The sequence below is a fragment of the Erythrolamprus reginae genome, chromosome 1, assembly GCF_031021105.1.
Source record: "Erythrolamprus reginae isolate rEryReg1 chromosome 1, rEryReg1.hap1, whole genome shotgun sequence".
Classification (NCBI taxonomy): Eukaryota; Metazoa; Chordata; class Lepidosauria; order Squamata; family Dipsadidae; genus Erythrolamprus; species Erythrolamprus reginae.
In genome coordinates, this window is record NC_091950.1 from 326,750,486 (window position 1) to 326,777,018 (window position 26,533).

At 43.6% G+C, this 26,533-nt stretch overlaps 1 protein-coding gene across 1 annotated transcript; it reads left to right on the forward strand.

The window, feature by feature from the left end:
- The first annotated feature begins 244 nt into the window (after window positions 1-244).
- Window positions 245-25,562, forward strand: LOC139157240 (acetyl-CoA acetyltransferase, cytosolic-like). Its single transcript, XM_070733797.1, has 9 exons — window positions 245-335; window positions 1,850-1,984; window positions 3,013-3,194; window positions 10,048-10,165; window positions 13,363-13,506; window positions 17,477-17,599; window positions 18,271-18,425; window positions 23,781-23,891; window positions 25,160-25,562. Exons 1-9 carry the CDS (start codon window positions 281-283, stop codon window positions 25,325-25,327), a joined length of 1,191 nt encoding a protein of 396 aa, XP_070589898.1. The 5' UTR covers window positions 245-280; the 3' UTR covers window positions 25,328-25,562.
- Window positions 25,563-26,533: the final 971 nt, after the last annotated feature.

Below are 26,533 nucleotides of genomic sequence, written 5' to 3' on the forward strand. Positions count from 1 at the left end.
AAGGAGACAATCTAGCCCAGTGTTTCCCAACCTTGGCAAATTGAAGATATCTGGACTTCGACTCCCAGAATTCTGGGAGTTGAAGTCCAAATATCTTCAAGTTGCCAAGGTTGGGGAACACTGATCTAGCCTCCCCCAGGGCAAAATAGATGGTGGGTGACGCCCGGGGTTACCAATGAGAATTAGCGTGAGCCTGGCTACGTGAGTATAAAAGGGAGGCGCGAGACAGTTTGTACCTGCAGAGAGCGCGGCTTGCGGGAGCGAAGGTGTGTTCTGCCTCATGGATCGCGGGGACGATGTCGTCGTTTTCGTTGCCGCTGCAAGGACCCCGGTCGGTGAGTAGAAGTTATTCCTTGGGGTGGGGCTGCCTCCATCACGTGCTGCTCTCAAAGGGGTGTTTTCATGGACTGACATCCCGCTTGCGCTCCCAACCTTGAATGGGTCCATTCGTTCTGATGCCTATGGGAAATTTGCCTTCACCCTTTTTCAACTTTCATGCTGCCTGGTATAGGAGGAAATCCTGTACTTTTTCTGCCCGTGACAGAAAGGTAAGAAAAGGAGCCCAGCTGGATTGTGGTAGGCAAGCTTGGAATTGTATTGTGAATGTACTTGGGGTGGGTGGGTGGGTGGAGACTATAGAACTGTCGGGGTGGGGGTGGGAGGCATACAAATCTAATAAATTATTATTATTATTATTATTATTATTATTATTATTATTATTATTATTATTATTAATTATATAGGGCTTGTTAAATGCTTAGTTAACGTGCATAAATGCACCAGCGTGCCTTCTGTCCCCTGTCCTTACTGTTTCTTTATTTTTACTAGTTGCATGTACTGTATATGAATATTATTATTTCTAATGCTTTTTTTTTTCAAATTTTTGACCTTTACTACTATCATGTAAATATTATTATATCTTCAATCTTGGACTTCAACTCCCAGAATTCCCCAGCCAGCAAATGCTGGCTGGGGAATTCTGGGAATTGAAGTCCAGATATCTTCAAGTTGCCAAGGTTGGGAAACACTGATCTAGAGCACACATGTGCTCTGGAACCCAGAAGTTCAGGTTTTCCATAGCGTGGCCCTTATGAGTGTGTGCGACCTTTTCAGCACTAATTGCTGAAAAGGTTTACCATCACTAATATAGATATAACTTAACTCCTAAGTGTACCCATGAAAATGTTATACAGTGGTACCTCTACCTAAGAACATCTCTACTTAAGAACTTTTTTAGCTAAGAACCGGGTGTTCAAGATTTTTTGCCTCTGCTTAAGAACCATTTTCTACTTAAGAACCCGAACCAGAAAAATTTCCCAGGAAATTTGAGAGTGGCATGGAGGCCCGGCCAGTTTCCTGTCATTCCCCCTGGGTTTTTTCTCTCTGGCGCAGTGTATGGGAGGCAGCCTCGCGCCGGGTGTATGGGAGGCGCGTGCTCCTCCTAGCCACTTCAGAGTCCCTCTTTTTTTTTTTTTAAAGACTTAAAGTTTTGGATTTTTTTGATTCCCCTCACCTCACCTTCTTCCTTCAACAATGAGTGTCCTCCTCCTCTTCTTCCTCCTCCTCCTCCCACCCAAATTCCGAGCTTTAATTTCTTTCCTAATGGGTTTGCACGCATTATTTGCTTTTACATTGATTCCTATGAGAAAAATTGCTTCTACTTTTCTATTTAAGAACCTGGTCACGGAACGAATTACGTTCTTAAGTAGAGATACCACTGTGTTTGTTTTTCTGGAATTGTAATCTTTATGTGTTACCTAGAATGCTTAAAAGAAGAATAGAATGAAAGTAAAGAGGGAATAGAATAGAATTAAAACACACCTTTTTCTTATTTTTATATTTTATCTAGGATCCTTCAATGGTGCCTTGTCAACCCTGCATGCCCATGAATTGGCTTCAATAGTCATTAGGGAATTGTTGGGGAGGACAAAAATCGATCCTAAAGAAGTATCTGAAGTTATACTTGGACAAGTATTGGTTGCAGGTATGATCTTGATGAAACATTTATCCAGGATTTTGATCTGGATCCAATTGATGGCATCTTTTCTAGCATTTTTGTAATGTAGAAACTACACACACATAAAGAGAAAGAGAATATATTATAGCTCTTTAGTTTTACTTATTGGAAATTGTTCTTTCTTTCTTTCTTTCTTTCTTTCCATATCTTCAAGGTTTCAATCTTCCAAAGTACAGTAGCAATTTGTGTAGCAATGTCTAATGATCCTGGAAATAGCAGATAAAACAATTTTGACATTTCCTCCATATTCTTGCATTGATTCTCCTTTTGCAGTTCCCATTACTAGTTGTAAGAGAAGGGCTTCCATGTATGCACGCATAAATCAGAGAGAAGAGTGGGTGATGGCAAACAAGGACAGGAATGTAATGAAGATGTCATGGTTCTTCCTTTTCCCACAATTCTGGGATTGTTAAATAACCCACGTGATAGTTTGTTCTAACTGCCTGTATTGTTGCCCATACTTTTACTGCTTCAGATCCCTATTGGTCATCTCCCCTTCTAATTTAGTCTTCTCTGGTTTTATAACCTGCATATATGCTTCTCTGTGAGAGTCAGTATGGTGTAGTGATTAAGGTATTGCATTAAGAGTGAGGAGATCCACCTGACCTAGCCGTCAATTAGAAACAATATATTTGGGTGATGTTGATCCTATGAATGCAGACCAGCCTTAAAACAAACATTCACATCATGCCGAAAGTTAAAAAGAAAGACAAAACCATACACTACCTTCACTTGTCCAGAGCAGTGTTGGATATAGCCCAAAGGCAATGGAGGTCAACCTAAGAAAACAGTGAACTAAAGTAACTTGAGCAACTAAATCATGGTCATTGAAATGAAGAGTGAAACATTCATTTTTACAAAGCAGCACATGGAAACAACAAGTGGGTTGTCAATTTGAAATGAGTAAATAACATGGGCACCCATCTGTCTGTCATGAAATGAGGTGGAAGAATGAGGTTAAAACAATAGTCTTTCCTGTGTTTTTATTTCTGTAGGTGCTGGCCAGAATCCTGCTCGACAGGCCAGTGTCGGGGCAGGGATTCCATACGTGATACCAGCTTGGAGTTGTCAAATGATATGCGGATCAGGCCTGAAAGCCGTATGTCTCGGGGCTCAGTCTATTATGACAGGAGATTCCAGTATAGTGGTGGCTGGTGGTATGGAAAACATGAGCATGGTAAGGCTGATCTATGTTCCCAGAGTTTAAGGTTTGCTGCTCTAAGATGCTTATGCTGAAAAAGATTGGAAGGATGATTCCCATTGGAGAATCATAGCACTAAAGAATACACAAGCTGTACATTGAGCCTTTATGAAGAGCAACCTCTTCTTCATCAGCTACATCTGCAATAGTAGTGGGTTGCCCCCGATTTGTCCTGGTTCGGTGAACAAGTAGTGGCGACTTTGGGGGGTTCCACCCACCCACCTGGGATGCTTCTGTGCATAGGCAGAATCACTGCATGTGCACGAGCAAACCAGTAGCAACAGGATTTACAACCCACTACTTATTTGCAACCATAACAGCTTCAGCTTCAGTGTGCTGAGGCTTGGTCCCTTCTAAGTTGCCTCCAAATCCCATTATTCCATAATTGCACTGTGTCCAGCTCAGTTTGAGATGTTACACAGGACATGACTCGATGCCAAAAAACAAATCATACATGGACACCACCAATATCTAAAACTTTGAGTGATGGAATTGAGCGGCTCCATACAACACTAGGAGATTGAGTAATCATGCTTTCAACCAGGTAATTTCTTCAGAAGAATTAGCACTTTGTGCTAAAAGTTTGCTTAGCACTTTATGCTCACCCCAAAACAAGTAAGAACTCTTAGGGCTTTGGGTTACCTTATATTTATGGCAGAATGTCCAAAAAAACTCGTAGGGCAGGAGTAACATCATTTTACAGGAAAAACGGGTTATTGCTAAATCTTGAAGAGAAACTACATTGAAATAGATCCAAGTATTCATTATGGGAGCGAAAAGGGGATTGTGCAACTGGTTTAAATGACACTGAATAACATCATTTTACAGTGATGGCTTCTTCCAATTGCGTCAGCGGAATCCCACCCGGCCGCTCTGTTTAGGGTGATCCGCTCACTTCTTAACCAGGGGGGAGTTGGGGAGCCCTTACAGAGTAGTGCCGAGGATTTTAACACGTTTTTCGCTGATAAAATCGCTCGAATCCGAGCAGACCTCAACTCCAATTGGAAAACAGAGTCGACTGACAATATGTCAGTCGAGGTAACTGGGACCCGTACTTGTCCACCTGTCTGGGAAGAGTTTGATCTGGTGATACCTGATGAAGTGGACAAGGCCATTGGAGCTGTGAGTTCCGCCACCTGTTTACTGGATCCGTATCCCTCCTGGCTGGTTTCGGCCACCAGGGAGGTGACACGGAGCTGGGTCCAGGAGATTGTCAACGCTTCTCTGGGGAGGGGGTCCTTCCCAGCTCCCTACAAGGAGGCACTTGTGCGCCCCCTCCTCAAGAAGCCTTCCCTGGACCCAGCCATTCTCAATAACTATCGCCCAGTCTCCAACCTTCCCTTTATGGGGAAGGTTGTTGAGAAGGTGGTGGCGCTCCAACTCCAGCGGTCCTTGGATGAAGCCCTCTAGGCCCTCAACAGTCAGGATTCAGGCCCGGCTACAGCACGGAAACTGCTTTGGTAGTTCTGATGGATGATCTCTGGTGGGCTCGGGACAGGGGTTTATCCTCTGTCCTGGTGCTTCTTGACCTCTCAGCGGCTTTCGATACCATCGACCATGGTATCCTTCTGCACCGGCTGGAGGGGTTGAGAGTGGGAGGCACTGTTCTTCAGTGGTTCTCCTCCTAACTCTCCAGTCGGTCACAGTCGGTGTTAGTGGGAAGTCAGAGGTCGACCTCTAGGTTGCTCCCTTGTGGGGTGCCTCAGGGGTCGGTCCTCTCCCCCTTGCTATTTAACATCTACATGAAGCCGCTGGGTGAGATCATCCAAGGGCATGGGATGAGGTATCATCAGTATGCAGATGATACCCAGCTTTACATCTCCACCCCTTGTCCAGTCAGTGAAGCAGTGGAAGTGATGTGCCGGTGTCTGGAGGCTGTTGGGGTCTGGATGGGTGTCAACAGACTCAAACTCAACCCTGATAAGATGGAGTGGCTATGGGTTTTGCCTCCCAAGGACAATCCCATCTGTCCGTCCATTGCCCTGGGGGGGGGAATCACTTACCCCCTCGGAGAGGGTCCGCAACTTGGGCGTCCTCCTCGATCCACAGCTCACATTAGAGAAACATCTTTCAGCTGTGGCGAGGGGGGCATTTGCCCAGGTCTGCCTGGTGCACCAGTTGCGGCCCTATTTGGACCGGGAGTCACTGCTCACAATCACTCATGCCCTCATCACCTCGAGGTTCGACTTCTGTAATACTCTCTACATGGGGCTTCCTTTGAAAAGTGTTCGGAAACTACAGATTGTGCAGAATGCAGCTGCGAGAGCTATCATGGGCTTTCCTAAATATGCCCATGTCACACCAACACTCCTCAGTCTGCATTGGCTGCCAATCGGTTCCGGTCACAATTCAAAGTGTTGGTTATGACCTATAAAGCCCTTCATGGCATCGGACCAGAATACCTCCTGGACCGAATCCCAGCAACCAGTTAGGTCCTACAGAGTTGGCCTTCTCCGGGTCCCGTCGACTAACAATGTTGTTTGGCGGGACCCAGGGGAAGAGCCTTCTCTGTGGCAGCCCCGGCCCTCTGGAACCAACTTCCCCCAGATATCAGAGTTGCCCCCACCCTCCTTGCCTTTTGTAAGCTCCTTAAAACCCACCTCTGTCATCAGGCATGGGGGAATTGAGATATTCCCTTCCCCTAAGCTTATAAAAAAATTATGCATGGTATGTCTGTATGTATGATTGGTCTCTTAAATTGGGGTTTCTTTTTAAAAATTAACTTAAATATTAGATTTGTTTATATTGTTTTATTACTGTTGTTAGCTGCCCCGAGTTTGCGGAGAGGGGCGGCATACAAATTTGATAAATAGATAGATAGATAGATAGATAGATAGATAGATAGATAGATAGATAGATAGATAGATAGATAGATAGATAGATAGATAGATTAATAAAATAGATTATTGCTAAACCTTGAAGGAAAACTAAATTGAAATACAGTGAACCCTCGATCATCGCGAGGGTTCCGTTCCAGGACCCCACGCGATGATCGATTTTTAGCGAAGTAGCGGTGCGGAAGTAAAAACACCATCTGCGCGTGCGCAGATGGTGTTTTTGCTTCCACTGCCGCCCGCCCTTCGCCCGCCCACCCCATTGCTCGCGCCTGGGGTGCGCGCGCGCTTGGGGACTCCCTAGCTCCGCTTCCCAGCTGGGGAGCGGAGCTGGGATGTCCCCAAGCGCGCGCGCTTTCCCCAGCAACGCGCGCGCGGTGGGGACTCCCTAGATCCGCTTCCCAGCTGGGGAGCGGAGCTGGGATGTCCCCAAGCGCGCGCGCTTTCCCCAGCAACGCGCGCGCAGTGGGGACTCCCTAGATCCGCTTCCCAGCTGGGGAGCGGAGCTGGGATGTCCCCAAGCGCGCGCGCTTTCCCCAGCAACGCGCGCGCGGTGGGGACTCCCTAGATCCGCTTCCCAGCTGGGGAGCGGAGCTGGGATGTCCCCAAGCGCGCGCGCATTCCCCAGCAATGCGCACGCGGTGGGGACTCCCTAGATCCGCTTCCCAGCTGGGGAGCGGAGCTGGGATGTCCCCAAGCGCGCGCGCTTTCCCCAGCAACGCGCGCGCGGTGGGGACTCCCTAGCTCCGCTTCCCAGCTGGGGAGCGGAGCTGGGATGTCCCCAAGCGCGCGGGCACCGCCCGCCCGCCCACGCTGTTGCTGGGGCCGCTTCCCAGCTGGGGAGCGGAGCTGGGGTGTCCCAGGGAAGCCTCTGGGGGAAGGGGGAAGACCCAGGGAAGCCTCTGCCCGGCGGGGAAACTCCACCATCTATGCATGCGTGGAAGGGCACGCATGCGCAGATGGTGGAGTTTACTTCCGGGTTGAAAACTCGCGAAATAGCCCTTTCGCGATACTTGAGGACGCGAAACTCGAGGGTTCACTGTAGACCCAATAGACTACTGCCTGATGGGTTGAAGAAAACCTGTAGGGCAGGAGTAACATAATTTAACAGGGAAAAGGGGTTGAAGGAAAACAAAGTTGAAATAGACCCAAGTAGTCATTTTTGGAGGAGTAAAAGGGATTGTGCAGCTGTTATTTAAATCACACTGAATAACTAATACGTAGCTTGTTTGCTAGAGTCCTTCTGTTTTAAACTAATTTGAGTTATTCCAAACATGGTTTATCATGAATTGAACTTACTCACTCTCTCCTTTAAATCTCTAGTATATATGAGTTGAAGAAGTAGGGAAAATAGTTGGTCTTTTGAGACTGAAGGATGCCAGCGCAATATTCTTTCTTTCTTTCTTTCTTTCTTTCTTTCTTTCTTTCTTTCTTTCTTTCTGTATGTATGTATGTATGTATTTATGTATTTATTTATTTATGTATTTATTTATGTATTTATTTATTTATTTATTTATTTATTTATTTATTTATTTATTTATTTATTTATTTATTAGATTTGTGTGCCGCCCCTCCCCGTAGACTTGGGGCGGCTCACAGCAACAATAAAATGTACAACAAATCTAATAATTTAAAAAACACTAAAAACCCCATTATTAAAAGCAAACATACACACAAACATACCATGCATAAACTGTATAGGTCCGGGGAGATATCTCAATTCCCCCATGCCTGACGGCAGAGGTGGGTTTTAAAAAGTTTACGAAAGGCAAGGAGGGTGGGGGCAGTTCTAATCTCCGGGGGAAGCTGGTTCCAGAGGGTCAGGGGCACCACAGAGAATGCTCTTCCCCTGGGTCCCGCCAAACGACATTGTTTAGTCGACGGGACCCAGAGAAGGCCAACTCTATGGGACCTAACCGGTCGCTGGGATTCATGCGGCAGAAGGCGGTCCCGGAGATATTCTGGTCCGATGCCATGAAGGGGTTTATAGGTCATAACCAACCCTTTTGAATTGTGACCGGAAACTGATCGGCAACCAATGCAGCCTGCGGAGTGTCGGTGTAACATGGACATACCTAGGGAAGCCCATGATTGCTCTCGCAGCTGCATTCTGCATGATCTGAAGTTTCCAAACACTAGCCCCATATAGATAGCATTACAGTAGTCGAACCTCGAGGTGATGAGGGCATGAGTGACTGTGAGCAATGAGTCCCGCTCCAGATAGGGCTGCAACTGGTGCACCAGGGAGACCTGGACAAACGCCCCCCTCGCCACAGCTGAAATATGTTTCCCTAATGTGAGCTGTGGATTGAGGTCAATAATTACCCCCCCCCCCGGGGTTATGGACGGACAGATGGAATTGTCCCTGGGAGGCAGAACCCACAGCCCCTCCATCTTATCCAGGTGGAGTTTGAGTCTGTTGACACCCATCCAGACCTAACAGCCTCCAGGCACCAGCACATCACTTCCACTGCTTCGTTGACTGGACATAGGGTGGAGATGTACAGCTGGGTATCATCAGCATACTGATGATACCTCACCCCATGCCCTTGGATGATCTCACCCAGTGGTTTCATGTAGATATTGAACAGCAGGGGGGAGAGGACCGACTCCTGAGGCACCCCACAAGGGAGTAACCTTGAAGTCGACCTCTGACCCCCCACTAACACCGACTGCAACCGACCGGAGAGGTAGGAGGAGAACCACTGAAGAACAGTGCCTCCCACTCCCAACCCCTCCAGCCGGCGCAGAAGGATACCATGGTCGATGGTATCGAAAGCCACTGAGAGGTCAAGAAGCACCAGGACAGAGGATAAACCCCTGTCCCGGGCCCGGCAAAGATCATCCATCAACACAACCAAAGCAGTTTCCGTGCTGTAGCCGGGCCTGAATCCTGACTGTTGAGGGCCTAGAGGGCTTCCTCCAAGGACCGCTGGAGTTGGAGCGCCACCACCTTCTCAACAACCTTCCCCATAAAGGGAAGGTTGGAGACTGGCCGATAGTTGTTAAGAATGGCTGGGTCCAGGGAAGGCTTCTTGAGGAGGGGGCGCACAAGTGCCTCCTTGTAGGGACCCCCTCCTCAAAGAAGCGTTGACAATCTCCTGGACCCAGCTCCCTGCTAGATAAGAACCAAGTGTTCAAGATTATTTTGCCTCTTCTTAAGAAACATTTTCTACTTCAAAACCTGAGCCCGGAAAAATTTCCCAGGAAATTTGAGAGTGACACGAAGGCCCGGCCAGTTTCCTGCCATTCCCCCTTTAATCCCGGTCATCTTGGGCTTTTCTGGGCTGCCAGAGGAGCCTTTCAGTGGCGCTTAGGGAGGCTTTAACAGTCCAGAACAAACAAAGCATTTTCCTTTCTCTGGGCATTTGGAGATGGAATAAACCTCTGCCAGCGCCCAGAGGAAAAAAAAACACTCCCTTCGCTCTGCGCTGTGACTGTCCTCCTCCTCTTCTTCCTCCTCCTCCTCCCACCCAAATTCCAAGCTTTTACTTCTTTCCTTATTTGCTTTTACATTGATTCCTATGGGAAAAATTCCTTCTACTTACAAACTTTTCTACTTAAGAACCTAGTCATGGAATTAATTAAGTTCTTAAGTAGAGGTACCACTGTATATTTATATATATTATACGTGTGCGTGCGCATGCATGCACGCACGCACACACACACACACACACACACACATACAGTATTTTCACCTTCCTCCCAGCTAGAATACAGGAGGAAACAATATGGAAACTTATTTTTTCTTACATTTTTTTCTCATTCATAACTATCATGTCATTCTTCTAATGGGAAATATCAGGGATCAAAGCTGAGACCTCATGCACATAAAGCATTTGCCCCAAAACTGAATTGGGATACCTTCTCTATATTTACTTATGGCAGATGAATGGAAGGGTCATACAGTGAGAATGGACTGTTATTTCCATCCACCTCTAAAGAAAGTTGTTTTCAATATCCTAAATATGTTAAAATATTTTTACCCCCCCCAGGCTCCTCATGTCATTCATCTGCGTGGTGGGGTGAAGATGGGGGAAGCCTCTTTGCAAGACACTGTTATCATAGATGGCTTGACGGATGCCTTCCACCATTACAACATGGGTGTTACAGGTAAGCCGTGTGAAAATAGCATTTTCAAGATGATTGGATGAAAATGTGTCCCAGCTTTATTTCACAGAAAAAGGAAGAGTAGTCAGAAAACAAGAATTATAAGGATGGGAGGAAAACTATTGAGCAATGTGCAGGTTCAATGTTGGCTTGTCAGCTGTAATTGAAATGAATCCCTGTACCTGCAAATGCATGGAAATACCTGCTGACTGACAGCTGGCAACTGTTCAGCAATTTGATTCTTATCAGCTGGAGGTTTACACAGCTTTCCATCCTTCTGATGATGGTAAAGTAAGAATCAAGATTGTTGGGGCCAATATGCTGACTCTGCAAATTGCTTAGAGGGAATTGTAAAGCACTGTGAAACGGTATATGGTGTCTAACTGCTATTGCTATGTCCATACATGTATGATCTAGAAAAAAAGTAAAGATAAAGAAGCCATTTGCCAGGTAAATATCTTTTAAAAAAAAAAAATATTATACAAATAATACAAAATATAACATAATATACAAAACATAAAACAATGATCGTAACAATCAAGAACGATCGAATGGCATGTCGATTGACAAGATACAAATTATGAGCTAGGAAAGGGGAGGGGAAAAAGTAGATAGGGAGAGGGTAGAGAGAAAGAGGGAAAAAGATAGAAAGGACAGAGAACGTAGAAGGGATAGAAAGGGTAAAAGGTTGGCGAATGTCCGGGGGAGCTGTACTGAGAACGAGAACTGTTTCCTATTTCATTAGCTTGTTACCATGGTTCGGTTTATTTATCAAGATTGGTTAGTGCAGGTGTTGAGTTAATCAAATTAAAGAGATTTTAGAGAGCAATAGTAAAGATACTGTCAATATATATATAAAGTCTCTTAATATTATATTAAGTATAAAATAGTTATACACCAGATTTGTAACTGGTCGTGCTTATATCAAACATATCATTCTTATGGCGTGTTATTCTCATTCTTTTTTCCTATCCAATTATAAAAAGGATCCCAACAGTTATTAAATATTTATTGTCTCGTTTCTTACTATTATAGTTAATTTCGTCATCTCTGCGCAGTATGTAATTTTTTTTATTATTGCATCATTCGGAGGTATCTCCTCATTCTTCCACCACTGCGCAAAGGTTAGTCTGGCTGCTGTTGTTAAGTGGACAATTAATTGTATTTGGGGTTTAAGTAATTTTTGTCTAATAATGCCCAAAAGAAAACATTCAGGGGGTTTTTCTATTGTTATTTTAAGTATTTCGTCAATCCAAGTTCCAATTTTATTCCAATAGGTTTTAGCTTTTGAGCATTGCCACCATAAATGGAAATAGGTACCTATTTCTTGGTGACATTTCCAACAGTAAGGTGATAGTTTATTATTTAATTTTGTTAATTTAATCGGGGTAATATGCCACCTGTAAAACATTTTAACTAAATTCTCTTTATAGGATGTGGCAATAGTCAATTTATAATTTCTGCTCCAGAGTGTTTGCCACTCCTCTTCTTTAATTTCGTTTTTGAAATCCATATTCCATTGTTTTACATTGATTTTTGTGTTAATATTATCCAATTCATTATAGTTTAGGTAGCAATAGAATTTTTTAATTAATTGTTCTTGGGCTTCTGTACATAGTTTGTCTAACGGGGCATTTTTGATTATTCCAGGGTTACTTTTGTCCTTGTTAAATTTAGTTTGTATCTGTAAGTATTCCCACCACTCCGTTTTTTCACCTAAATTTTCCAATTCTATTCTTGATCTAATTTCCCAGTTGGGATTTAATATATCCTTGTACCTTATTATTTTTTTTTTAAATGAAAATTTGGATGGACATATGCTTCTAATGGGGCATACCATGTAGGGATTCCTTTATATAGTTTAAACTTAATTTTTTTCCAGGTAAGTATTAAAGATTTCCTAATCAGATGGTTAGTAAAATATTTATGGGTCCTCGGCTTCTCATCCCAAAGATAGTAGTGCCATCCTAAGTGAAGGTCGTGACCTTCTAAGTTAAGTAATCTGGTGTTAGCTAGGCTCATCCATTCTCTCATCCAAGTTAGTGAAGCGGCAATATAGTAGTCTTTCCAAATTGGGAGTGCCAGACCTCCTTCATCTTTCCTATCCTGTAGGTATTTTAGTCGAATTCGAGGACGCTTGTTCTGCCAAATGAAGTTACTAGTAATTTTGTTCAATTTTATAAAGAATTCCTGTTTCAACTGAATTGGGATTGTTTGAAATAGGAACAATATTTTGGGCAAAATGCTAAGTTTTATAGCCGCGATCCTCCCAAGTAAGGAGAGTTGTAAATTTTTCCATTTCAGCAAGTCGAGTTGTATTTTATCTATTAGTTTATTGTAGTTGTTTTCTTTTAAACTGGACACTTTATTTGTCAAATTAATGCCTAGATATTTGATTTTTTTAACTATTTGGATACTGTATTAAGTTTGGCTGTTAAGATAGCTTTCTGCGGTTCTCTCATATTTTTGGTTAAAATTTGAGTTTTAGTTTTGTTTATTTTAAGACCTGCTGCTGTGCCATATTCTTCTAGGACGGCTAGTAGTTTAGGTCCTGATGCTAAAGGTTCTTCAATGATAAATACCAGGTCGTCCGCGAAAGCGTGTAGCTTATAAGTTTCATTTTTGCATTTTAGCCCTTTTATGTCCTCCTTCTTTCTAATAATTCTAGTTAGAACTTCTAATGTTAGGATAAACAGTAGTGGGGACAGCCAGGTAAATATCTTGAGCTATTGTGAAAAGGTTTGATATGAATAATAAAATAGTAATAAATAACTAGAGTTTATTATATAATCAATATAATTTCTGTTGTATAGTTTTAGTTATATTAAAAGTATATTACATGTAATATGTAATAAACGCTGTGTTATAAATAATTTTCAAAGGCATTTCCCATTTTTGCAGCCATTTGCACCTCTTGCTCAGTTGATCTTCAGTAGCTTCTTCTGTCTGAATCACTAATCAAATAGGATCAACCTCAAAGGCTTTTAGCATTGCATTTCTTTGCCTGTGGTGTTTTGCACTCACTTATTCAGTGGAAGTACAAAGCCCAATTCAAGACTGGTGTGAATGTGTGAACCTTACATGCTAGAAATAATGCATTATCTTATCAGTATTAGGAGAATTAGTGTAATAAATATATAGTAATTAAATTCTGACCCATTGTGATTAGAGCATCTACTGTATTTTTTAAATTGTTTCAGCTGAAAATGTGGCCAAACAATGGAAAGTTACTCGAAAAGAACAAGACCAACAGGCTGTAATCTCACAGAACAAGGCTGAAAATGCCCAGAAGGCTGGATATTTTGATAAAGAGATTGTACCTGTAGTTGTATCTTCCAGAAGAGGTCAGTAAGAAATTTGATATATAGTGAACCCTCGAGTTTCGCGTCCTCAAGGATCGCGAAAGGGCTATTTCGCGAGTTTTCAACCCGGAAGTAAACTCCACCATCTACGCATGCGTGCCCTTCCACGCATGCGTAGATGGTGGAGTTTCCCCGCCGGGCAGAGGCTTCCCTGGGTCTTCCCCCTCTTGCCCCCGTAAGACCCCAGCGGCGGCGCGAGCAACGGCGTGGGCGGGCGGGCGGCACGCGCGGGGACACCCCAGCTCGGCTCCCCAGCTGGGAAGCGGCCCCAGCAACAGCGTGGGCGGGCGGGCGGTGCCCGCGCGCTTGGGGACATCGCAGCTCGCTCCCCAGCTGGGGAGCCGAGCTAGGGAGTCCCCAAGCGCGCGCGCTTTCCCCAGCAACGCGCGCGCGGTCCGGACTCCCTAGCTCGGCTCCCCAGCTGGGAAGCGGCCCCAGCAACAGCGTGGGCGGGCGGGCGGTGCCCGCGCGCTTGGGGACATCGCAGCTCGCTCCCCAGCTGGGGAGCCGAGCTAGGGAGTCCGGACCGCGCGCGCGTTGCTGGGGAAAGCGCGCGCGCTTGGGGAATCCCTAGCTCGGCTCCCCAGCTGGGGAGCGGAGCTAGGGATTCCCCAAGCGCGCGCGCTTTCCCCAGCAACGCGCGCGCGGTCCGGACTCCCTAGCTCGGCTCCCCAGCTGGGAAGCGGCCCCAGCAACAGCGTGGGCGGGCGGGCGGTGCCCGCGCGCTTGGGGACATCGCAGCTCGCTCCCCAGCTGGGGAGCCGAGCTAGGGAGTCCGGACCGCGCGCGCGTTGCTGGGGAAAGCGCGCGCGCTTGGGGAATCCCTAGCTCGGCTCCCCAGCTGGGGAGCGGAGCTAGGGATTCCCCAAGCGCGCGCGCTTTCCCCAGCAACGCGCGCGCGGTCCGGACTCCCTAGCTCGGCTCCCCAGCTGGGAAGCGGCCCCAGCAACAGCGTGAGCAATGGGGTGGGCGGGCGCGAGCAACGGGGTGGGCGGGCGAAGGGCGGGCGGCAGTGGAAGCAAAAACACCATCTGCGCAAGCGCAGATGGTGTTTTTACTTCCGCACCGCTACTTCGCTAAAAATCGATCATCGCGTGGGGTCCTGGAACGGAACCCTCGCGATGATCGAGGGTTCACTGTATAGTACTGGAGAAGGGGCTGGAATATGTTTCTAACTATAATGATTCATCTTTGTATTCATTTTCATTTGCTTCAATTCTTCCTCCCTCATGTGTTACAATAATTGGTGTATTGGGAAGGGAGAGACACTTAGTAACCTCAGGCATAATTAGTTAGTCTTTATTGTTAGCTAAATATACTGCTCAAAAAAATAAAGGGAACAGTCAAATAACACATCCTAGATCTGAATGAATGAAATATTCTCACTGAATACTTTGTTCTGTACAAAGTTGAATGTGCACAACAGCATGTGAAATAGATTGTCAATCAGTGTTGCTTCCTAAGTGGACAGTTTGATTTCACAAAAATTTGATTTACTTGGAATTATATTGTGTTGTTTAAGCGTTCCCTTTATTTTTTTGAGCAGCGTATAAAATTGTGAATGTAACCATTGTGTGCTGCCAATTATAAACATCTAGACTTTGAAAAGAAAAGAATAATTACAAATCTGGAAATAATGTCATCTATCATTCACTGCTGCCACAATGTCAGTTTTGAACTGCTTTTTAGATTGAACCAAAATTTCTTCCTATTTTAGTAACAGATATTTTGTTAAAAAAATAATTCCATGAATAGTAATTTAAATAATAATCCACAAAAATTTGTCGTGAGTTAATTTCAAGACATACTAAATCAATTTTTGGGATCTTATTATGAGTTTAATATATTTTTCTATGCTATAGTTAGTTTAATAGTTATCTGTTGAATGAATCACAACAGATGGACTTTACTTCTCACGCTAACCCAAAATCAACCAAACAACATAGATTGGGTTCATACTGTACCTAAACCCCAATGGTTAACTCTATGGCTTAATTATATAAACTCAGTTTATCGCTCCTAGACTAGAATACAGATAATTAGGGAGTGTGGAAAATTGCTGTCTAAAGTTGGCTAATAATCATTGTCATACAAAGAGAGAAATAAACACGCTACCACTTTTTAATAACAAGAAGCACATAGCTCATGAACTGAAATTTCAAGATCCAGGATAAAATGCTACTGCAGATGACCCTGCTACAACTTTCTTTTGAAGAGCAGTGCATTAAAAAAAAAATCAATGAAGAATAAAATGTAAGAAAGAGAAAATAAAGTAGGAAAGAAAAAGTCAAGGGAACAAATGACTTGCTACTTTCTTTGGTACAGATACAAATGTGACCAGTGTTCCCTCTAATTTTTTTTTTGGGGTGGGCGGAAAAGTATAGTGTCTGAGCGGCAGTCCCTTCGGGACTGGGCGGCACAGAAATAATAAATAAACAAACAAACAAACAAATAAAAAACCCACCCTGTTTTGCCTCAGAGAATTTCAAAATAAAATACTGTACTGTGTGTCTATAACAGTGAGCTCATAATAGGGCAACTCTATCAATATCAAAATGCCACTTAAATAGTTAAACTAGTTTCAAACTAGATTTTGATTTTCTTTCTCTCTTCCTTACTCCCATTCTTTTTCTTTCTCTTTTCCTTCCTCTCTTTTTTCTATCTGTTTCTCTCTCTTCCTCTCTTCCTCTCTCTGTCCTTCCCTCTCACTCTTTCCCTCTCGGCTTCTGGGCAGGTTTGGAAAACTCTGAGTTGATGATGATTTTTAAGTGAGCGATTGCTCACTGCTCAGCTTAGAGGGAACTATGAATGTGACATAGTGTGACCACTTACTCCAAGATTAACAGTAACACACACTATTTCTATAATCATAAACAGTTCTGATCATCAAATGCCAAAATCAAAGTTTCATTTGTCTTGGTTTCAAGCAAATAAATCCAAAAGTGCTTTCCAAGTAGAAACAACATTACATAACAGTCGTTTCTTCGATCAAAATATTTTGCCATCTTCACTCCATTCATTGATTACACCATCAGTTCTTCCGTTGCTCGTATCTGTCTTGCTGATGTTATCATTAATAAAAACGGACCCATTTCCCCCCCAAGACATACATCCATCAAGCCTAAGAGAAAAATATCTGGTTTCAATTCTGCGTTCCAAAAATTATCTGACTCAAGTACATATCTTAGGACCAGGTTACTTATGGGACTGTCTCCTGCCTCATGTATCCCGGTGACTGGTCAGGCCCCATAGAGTTGGCCTTCTCCAGGTCCTGTCGGCTAAGCAATGCCATCTGGCAGGACCTAGGGGTAGAGCCTTCCCTGTTGCAACTCCAGCCCTTTGGAATCAACTCCCCCCAGAGATTTATACTGCCCCCACTCTCCTGGCCTTTCATAAGGTTTTAAAAACTCACCTTTGCCGGCAAGCTTGGGGCTGTTGAGTATCGGCATCTTGCTCTGTCTGTATGTACAATTGTGATGGAATGAATGATGGACGATTGTTTTTTAATAACAGGGATTTTTAACTAGATTTAGAGGTGCTTTAACATTTGGGTTTCTTACATGTTCTGTTTGTATTATTCTTGTTTTGTAAGCCGTACTGAGTCTACGGAGAAGGGTGGCCAAGAAATCCAAATAATAAACAAATAAATGAACAAATAAACAAATAAACAAATAAATAAATAATATCTGGTCCCAGTATTACTTAACCTTTTTACATTTCTACCAAAGATGATAAAAATGGTACCTTCAGGCTTATTAGATTTCCAACATATGTTTGACACGTGCATATACATTTTTTGACTGTTTATCAGATGTTAAGATGCCATCGATAAGGGCAGTGCATATCATTGTTGAAAAAGCATGAGAAGTAGAATTGCTAATAGGGAAATTCCACCTTTCCTTTTTGGCACCAAGTATAAAATGTCTGCTGCTAAAATACTCGTTTTTGACAGGCCCCACAGAAATTAAAGCTGACGAACATCCTCGCCATGGGTGCAACATAGAAACAGTGGCAAAGTTGAAACCTTGCTTCATAACCGATGGGACAGGCACCGTGACTGCAGCAAATGCCTCAGGTTGGTTTGTTGAGCAATTGAAAGAGAAGCCATAAAATCAGATATGTTCCGGGTTTAGCAATCTGATTTTATTAAGGATGAAGAATTAAGGAGATGGGGCCATTTTTATAATTCAGTTGGTACGATTTGGACTTAGCAGAAGAAACATGAATTATTGGAGTGTGATGTTGTATGAGTAAGGTCTTGGATGAAGAATGCAAAGGACCAGATAGAAAGTACATTAAAAGAAAAACACAAAAAAAACATTCATGCTAAGTCCATCTGCCTCAAAATGGAGGAGGAGGAGAAAAGAAGAGAAACAATCATGCTACTGATCCTTAACTATAAGTGCAAAAGTTTTGATTTTGGTACTATGTACTCAATTAAATATGAATTTTCCATTTTAAAAAAAGCATCTATATACTGTATACAGTATATAAAACCTAAAAAGTTAAAGAATTGTTTCAGAGGTAAAACATGTTAGCTCAAGGGAGAAAATCTTAAGATCTTTTCCAGAAATTTCTTTTTCTCACATGCCTCATCCTGGCCAAATTGAAAAAATTCCACTGGAAATGATTGTTTTATTATGGAACTATCCATGAAGATATAACTGGGCAAAACTGATGTATCCGGAGAAATATCAAGCTTTGTCAAGACACTTTAAAGCGAGGTTTAGTTGTTTTTCTCTTCAGGTATAAATGATGGTGCTGCTGCTGTCATTCTTATGAAAAAATCAGAAGCAGTTAAAAGAAATCTCATTCCTTTGGCACGGATCGTGTCTTGGGCTCAAGTTGGCACTGATCCTTCAGTTATGGTATCAGCAGCCATCACGGCAATAAGAAAAGCTGTAAGTAGGAAACAGGATCCATTCCACAATCAATGTGTTAGTTCTGAAAATCAAACTCTTTTTTAAGCATAGAATATAATCAGATAGTAAGTATAGCCTGTTCCAGTTGTGTTGAATCATGGCAGCTTTGCTAATAAATGCTTCATTAACTCTCTCTGTTAATGATTTTTTTAAGATACATTTTTCTGGATATTAACTATGTTTGTGTGTGCTTTTATGGAAAAAAAAACAAATGCATTGGTCATTAGGGAAGATTGAACTCTCAAGAGTTAACTGAATTGTGCATTTTTATCATAGTTATTGGAGGGGATAATTCCAGCATCAGTGAAGACATTGGAATTGTATGCATTTGTGGCCCTACCCCCTTATGTGTGTTCAAATTCCAGATTATACTTTCTGTTAGTACCATATCTTAAATACTGATATGAGCATTGATTTTTTTTTTTTACAAACATTGTGTTTCTATATATGTTGTATCCTGAAATGGCTACCTTGTAACGCTGTAAATAGTTTGTTCCTCTTTTCCAGCGCTGTCTGAGCCCAAGCAGGAAGTCGCTCCTGATTGGCTCAGACGCGGCCGGCTCTCGCTTTGGCGGGAACCGCAAAAGTATAAAAGAAGCGGCTTCTCCCTGCAGAGCCAGTCGGTACTCGCTGAATCGTCACTTTACCTTGCTGAGCTGTCACTTATTCTCTGAGCTGAATAAAAGTACCGATTGCTCAAACCCTGTCTCTGGGTCTACTTCACTGGCGACGAACGAACGGAAGAACTTCGCGTGCAACATGGACAAAATCCAGATCGGCCAGGCTCCAGAACTTTTCGATGCCGAGAAAATGACTTGGGACGAGTACATGGCCACCTTCGAGATATTCCTCGAGGCGGCGGGAATGCAGGACGCCGGAGCCGATCGCAGACGGGCTATTTTTCTAAACTACTGCGGCGCAGAGATCCGTAGACTTGCCCAAACTCTCACCGAACCAGAACAAGCAAGAGCCACAGCGTGGGACGTCCTTCAACAGAAACTAGCGAGCCATTTTAAACCAACCAGACCAGCCGTGGTTTACCGGCATCAATTTCACATGATGGCTCAGAGAGAAACCGAGTCGATAAGCCAATTCACAACGCGGCTTCGAACGGTACTCGCTCAATGCAAGTTTCAAGATCCGGAAGCTCGCCTCACCGACGCCTTGATTTTCGGCATGAAGAACCACACAGTGAGAAGTAAACTCCTCACCGAAGATGAGCCGACTCTACAAACCGTAATCAAATTAGCGCAAACCGCGGAAGCAGCCGACGCAGCGGCAAGAGAATTAAAAGAGCACGGAAGGCGAGAAACCATTGCCAAAATCGACGCCGAGTCTCCCAGCGCCATGGGAACAGACGTCCGCGGCCAGCTAACTAGCAACGGGGACGACTGCCTCCTCCTGCAAGACCAACCGAGACACCCTAGAGCTACTCATCCAGCCCCCTGCGCGGGCTGCCGGGGAAATCACCAGCGCCATCGATGCCCGTTCCGCGACACCACTTGCCGCCGTTGCAACCGGAGAGGCCACATCGCCATCGCATGCAGGGCAACGGCACCAGAAGAAACTTTTGCCACACAACAATACCAGCGACCCCAAAACCACCCCCCCCAATCGCGAGAAAGGAGACCGTTCCGCAACTCGGGTCAAAGGAATTACCCCACCGCTAACCGAGACTACAATAGAGGTAACTCTCAATATTCCGTGAATAACACGGCAACCAAAAAGGGGGCTAAAATTGTTATCTCGTTGTTGCTAAATAACCAGCCTTGCTCAATGGAGCTAGATACGGGTTCGAGATATACCATCATGCCCTGGGAAAAATTTAAGCTATATATGCCTAATGTGTCTGAGGCTGACCTAATTCAAACCTCTTTGGTGATCAGAGACTTCCAAGGGGGGGTAATCTCGGTCCTGGGAACTGCAAATGTACCTATTGTATTTAAGAATGTCAAATGTACCCTTCCCATGCTTATTGTGACGGGGGCCAAACACTCCCTGCTAGGGCTAGCATGGATGGAACCGTTGGGGATTGAAATTTCGGGTGTGTGTAATGTAAACTGTGATATTATGCCTAACTTTGTGAAAGAGTTCCCTGAAGTGTTCAGCCCCACCTTAGGATTGTATAAGGGAACCCCCATATCTTTCTCTATTGACCCCAAGGTCCCACCAGTTAGACTGAAACCTCGCAGGGTTCCCCTCCCGCTTCTCCCCAAGCTAGACTTACAGCTGGACAAACTCATTAGTCAAGGTATCTTGGTCCCTGTGGAACAGGGGCCATGGGAAACTCCCATAGTGACACCCCTGAAGCCAGATGGCTCCTTAAGAGTTTGCGCTGATTACAAATCAACCCTGAATAAGGCACTCCAACACCACCCCTACCCCATTCCGGTTGTGCAACAACTCTTACACTCCCTGGGGGAGGGGAAAAGGTTCGCAAAGATCGACCTGGCGCAGGCTTACCAGCAACTTCCGGTCGATGAACAAACAGCAAACGCTCAAACAATTGTAACGCACAGGGGGGCTTTCAAATGCACGAGGTTACAGTTTGGGGTGAGCATAGCCCCAGGGATATTCCAGAGCATCATGGAACGCCTATTGTCAGGGGTAAATGGGGCCATCCCATATTTTGATGACATCTTAATTGCAGGGGAAAACCAGGAACAAGTGAACAAAAGAATAAGGGAAGTACTTAAGAGGCTACAGGACAAAGGGTTACGAATCAAGCCTGATAAATGTGTCTGGGGAACTAACAGTATTGAATTCCTAGGATATAAAATAGATAAGGAAGGTATCCACCCCACAACTGAGAAGCTGAGAGCAATTAGAGAAGCCCCAGAGCCACGAGATAAGAGTGAGTTGCAAGCATTTTTGGGCCTCCTTAATTTTTATTCCGTTTTTTTAAAGCAGAAGGCAACAGTAGCAGAGCCTCTCCATCGTTTACTCCAGAAGGAAGCCCGCTGGACATGGGGGAAAATTGAACGTGAAGCCTTTGCTCAAATAAAAAATTTACTAACTTCTAAAAGTGTAGTAGTCCAATATAGTGCCTCACTACCCATTAGGCTCACGTGCGACGCTTCGCCGTACGGCATAGGAGGAGTCCTAGCTCACGTTCTACCTAATCAGACAGAGGCCCCAATAGCATTTTTTTCAAGAACCATGACCAGCACGGAGAGAAATTATAGCCAGTTAGACAAGGAGGCTCTGGCATTAGTGGCAGGGGTAAAGAAGTTTCACAATTACATTTTTGGAAGGAATTTTGAGCTAGTCACTGACCACAAACCCCTACTAGGCCTGCTAGCCCCCAACAAGCCCACTCCACCTTTTATGTCTCCAAGACTAATCAGATGGGCCCTTTTCCTCTCTGGGTATCAGTATGAGCTCACCCACAAGGGGGGGAAGGAAATCAATCATGCAGACGGCCTCAGCAGATGCCCCATAGCAGACTTGGTAGAAGACCCTGTTCCAACCACAGACGTGCTAATGATAGAACTCGAGGAAAACCCACTAACCACAGCAAAAGAGGTAGCTGCACACACGCAGCAAGACCAAATCCTGAAACAAGTAGTGAACTGTGTTCTAAAGGGATGGCAAAATGATATTGTTAAACCTGAATTGTGTGATTTTAAGAACAAAAGGCTTGAATTGTCATATGTAAAAGGTTGTTTGCTGTGGGGGGATAGAGTGATCATCCCCAAACGCCTAAGGGAAAAGGTACTCAGAATGTTACACGTGGGCCATCCTGGGATTGTCAGGATGAAGAGCCTAGCAAGGGGGCATTTATGGTGGCCAGGGCTTGATGCTGATATTGAAAGTTGGGTTTCAAAGTGTGACCCGTGCCAAGAGTCTAGGCCCAATCCCCCCAAAACAACTCCGGCTGAGTGGGAACAGCCTGCTGGCCCTTGGTCTAGGATCCACATTGATTTTGCTGGCCCAGTGGGGTCTCAGTATTTCCTAATAGTGGTTGATGCTTTCTCCAAATGGTTGGAAATAATAGCAATGAACAACATAACCACAAGTGCCACTATCAAGGTATTGAGCAGACTGTTTGCATCCCATGGTTGCCCTGATCTATTGGTGTCTGACAATGGACCACAACTAACAGCCAGGCAATTCGAATTATTCCTAGATGGCCTGGGGGTCAGACATGCCCTCATCTCGCCTTACTCGCCCTGGGCTAACGGGTTGGCAGAACGTTACGTAAGGGTGGCAAAAGAGGCATTGCACAGGTCAGGCCCTGGAGATGTGCAACAGAACTTGGACCAATTCTTATTAACCCAGCACATTACCCCTAACTCGCACACACATGTAAGCCCTGCAGAGTTATTGATGGGGAGAAAGTTGAGGTCACCACTAGACAGGTTAAACCCAAGGTTCTGTTTGAATAATAACCAAATGTGCATAAAACCAGAAAGAGAAATGTATTTGGGTCAAAATGTATATGTAAAATGCTTTGATGGAAATGTAAACTGGATGAAGGGAATTATTGTTAAGCAAAATGCACCCAAGACTTATATTGTTAAACTGGAGGATGGTCGTTTGTGGAAACGACACATAGACCACATTCGGAAACGAACTGAAAACCAATTACAACAACCCGCTGACTCGGACTCTCCCCCCTCAACAGACTTTTATACATTGCCCGAACTAAGAAACACGCAGAGAGACTTATCGGGCCAGGGGGAACCATCCAGCGACGCCGAGCCATCCTCGTCCTCCGAGGCCTTCGTTGGGCCCGCCAGGCCTAGTCCGCCGCACCGGGAGAACAGCGGCGAGCCATCCTCCACAGTCAGTGGCGAAGGAGAAAATGGACTGCGCAGGTCAGCGCGAGAGTCTCGAAGGCCTCACCGATTGGACGACTTCGTCACGTGGCTTTCTTGATGGATGGGTCCAACTATGAGGGGAGGGGTGTTGTATCCTGAAATGGCTACCTTGTAACGCTGTAAATAGTTTGTTCCTCTTTTCCAGCGCTGTCTGAGCCCAAGCAGGAAGTCGCTCCTGATTGGCTCAGACGCGGCCGGCTCTCGCTTTGGCGGGAACCGCAAAAGTATAAAAGAAGCGGCTTCTCCCTGCAGAGCCAGTCGGTACTCGCTGAATCGTCACTTTACCTTGCTGAGCTGTCACTTATTCTCTGAGCTGAATAAAAGTACCGATTGCTCAAACCCTGTCTCTGGGTCTACTTCAATATAAACAAGACAGTGTCTCATTTATTTCTAAATATTGCAAAATAATTATTGGGGGGAGGAGTAATAGAGCAGAATTGATTATTTTCTAACAGAATTCAGCCATGATTTTTAACCATGTTAACTGAATGAGCTTGTTGAACTTTTGAAGATGGAAAAAGCTGGTTGGACATTGGATCAAGTGGATCTGTATGAAATTAATGAAGCTTTTGCTACCGTAGGTGTCCTAATAACAAAAGAACTAAAATTGAAACCAGAAAAGGTATGTTTAACATTGTCATAAAAGCACGATAACCTAAATACTGCAGATTTCTTATAGCCTGGAATACAAATACTTCTCCAGGTGAATATAGCACTGAAATGTGTTTTGTTTGATGCACACATGCAATATTTGCTAGGTGGAATGGGAAGGGTAACATTCAAAATAGTCATCTGAAATAAATTGCAGGAAATTTGACAAACTATGTAGATGGGGGATTTATTCTAATGCAAATTGGTACTTAAGTGATTTAAAGCTTGTCTTTCTGTGTGCTGTGATCCAGAACTTCTCAGAATCTTATGTTCACTTTTTAAAAATCTGCTTATTAAATGTAAAGACATATTAGAATTCTTTATTGGCCAAGAGCAATTAGGGTGACACACAAGAAATTTTGATTTGATTGGACACAGACGGAATTATTGAACACCAGATATAATTTGGCACTCAGTGATGCTAGTAAATAAAATTTAATTGACTTTGGGAAACAAAGCTTATGTTGAGTGTAGACTTTTAGTAGCACTTCCAAAGGAATTGCAATCCAAAAAAGGACATAAAAAATTAATGGAAACCAGAGAACAAAGTTCTACATGGAACGATTGAAAGAATTGGATATGTTTAGGCTACAGAAGATAAGATTAAAGGGGTGTATGATAAGAATCTTACCTAAAGGGCTGTCCTACAAAGGATTGGATTTGTTCTTCATTTCCCTAGGGGGTGGAATTAGAATTAGTGGATGTAATTGCTGGCTAATATTCGGGCTGGATTTCAGAGTGATTTTACTGAGTGTTAACCAGTAAGTTTACTTCATGACATAGTATAGCAACAGCATTAGTGATAGCATTTAGACTTATACTACTTCACAGTGCTTTACAGCCCTCTCTAAGCGGTTTACAGAGAGTAAGCCTATTGCCCCCCACAATCTGGGTCCTCATTTTACCGACCCTGGAAGGATGGAAGGCTGAGTCAACCTTGAGCCTACCGAGATTCGATCTGCCAATGATCAGCCGATGATCAGCCGATGATCAGCAGAAGTAGCTTGCATTACTGCACTCTAATCACTACACTACTGAGTATGCACCCTTTCTCTGGAGATTTCCTGTGATCTCAGCATGAAAATGAGTCTGGCCCACTTCACTATGAAATCTATTGTCAGAGGTTTCCAATCCTTGCTGTAAACAATAGGTTTACAGCAAATAGAAAGGAAGATTTCTACATTTGATTTAACATATATGCTTCTGATGTTTTATTTATTTATTTATTTATTTTGGCAGGTTAACATTGAAGGTGGGGCTGTTGCTCTTGGCCACCCTCTTGGAGCATCTGGTTGTCGAATCCTAGTTACACTTCTGCACTCACTAGAGCGAACAGGTGGAAAACGAGGAGTAGCAGCTTTATGTATTGGAGGAGGAATGGGCATAGCTATGTGTATAGAAAGATAAAGGAAAATTTGCTTTGATTTTATACTAATTTGTAATATGACTCATCTTTATTAGTAAATAATAAAGAAACAATATTAGCCAATAGCTATATATTGATACTAGGTAAGCTCTAAGAATCCTGCTGTCAGTTTAAATAGAACTTTCTTCAACAATCTAAAGAGTCCTTCAGGAGTTGAGTTGGCATATAAATCAATCAATCAATCAGATAAATAAATGCTTGGTCTCTTGCCTCTCATTTTTTTCTTTTTTAATTGGTTTTTTATTACACACGCATAACAATAAACATAAAAAAAAACATAAAACAGACACATGGGGCATTTATGGCTCCCTATCAATCATAAGCTATTATCGAATGTAATAAAATATTAACATTTTCCACATATATTTATATTAATCTCTGCATATACAGCATGTTTTACCTGTTTCTATTTTTAATTAATATTCTGCCTTGTGTTCTTTCCTGCTGCTCGTATTTCTTTTATACCTCCTTTTGTTTCTCGGTCTCTTGTACTGACTCTTCTTCCTAGATTTTACTCTCCAATTCCTTTCTACTTGCTCTACTAGCTTGTTCTTCTTCTAGTTGGCCGTATTGGTCAAAAAATTCTCGAGCTTGTTCACTCAAGTTGATTTTGAACTTCTTTCCCTGCCATGTTATTAGACTTCCCTCCGGCATCAGCCACCTAAACATAGTATTGTCTTTTATCAATCGATTTGTTGAGAATTGGTATTGTTTTCTATTATTTCTAATCCTGCGAGGAACTTGTTTTAGTATAATAATTTATTTGCCCTTGTATGAGATTGCCTCATTCCTGAACCATTTATATACATCATCTCACTCTGCTCTTTTTGTAAATTTCATATATTTGGCACGTGGTGTCTTTTTGCATAGTTTAGGTTTAGGTTTAGGTTTATTGGATTTATATGCCGCCCCTCTCCGCAAACTCGGGGCGGCTCACAACAATAATAAAAAACAGTACAGTACACAATACCAAATCCAATGCCCACCCATCCAGTTCCAATTTAAATTAATAATCTCATAAAAAACAGTATATATAAAAAACAGGCACACAGTCAATCAATCAACAAAACAACATGGGCAAGGGGGAGGTGTTTTAGTTCCCCCATGCCTGACGGCAAAGGTGGGTCTTAAGGAGTTTACGAAAGGCAGGGAGGGTGGGGGCAATCCTAATCTCAGGGGGAGCTGGT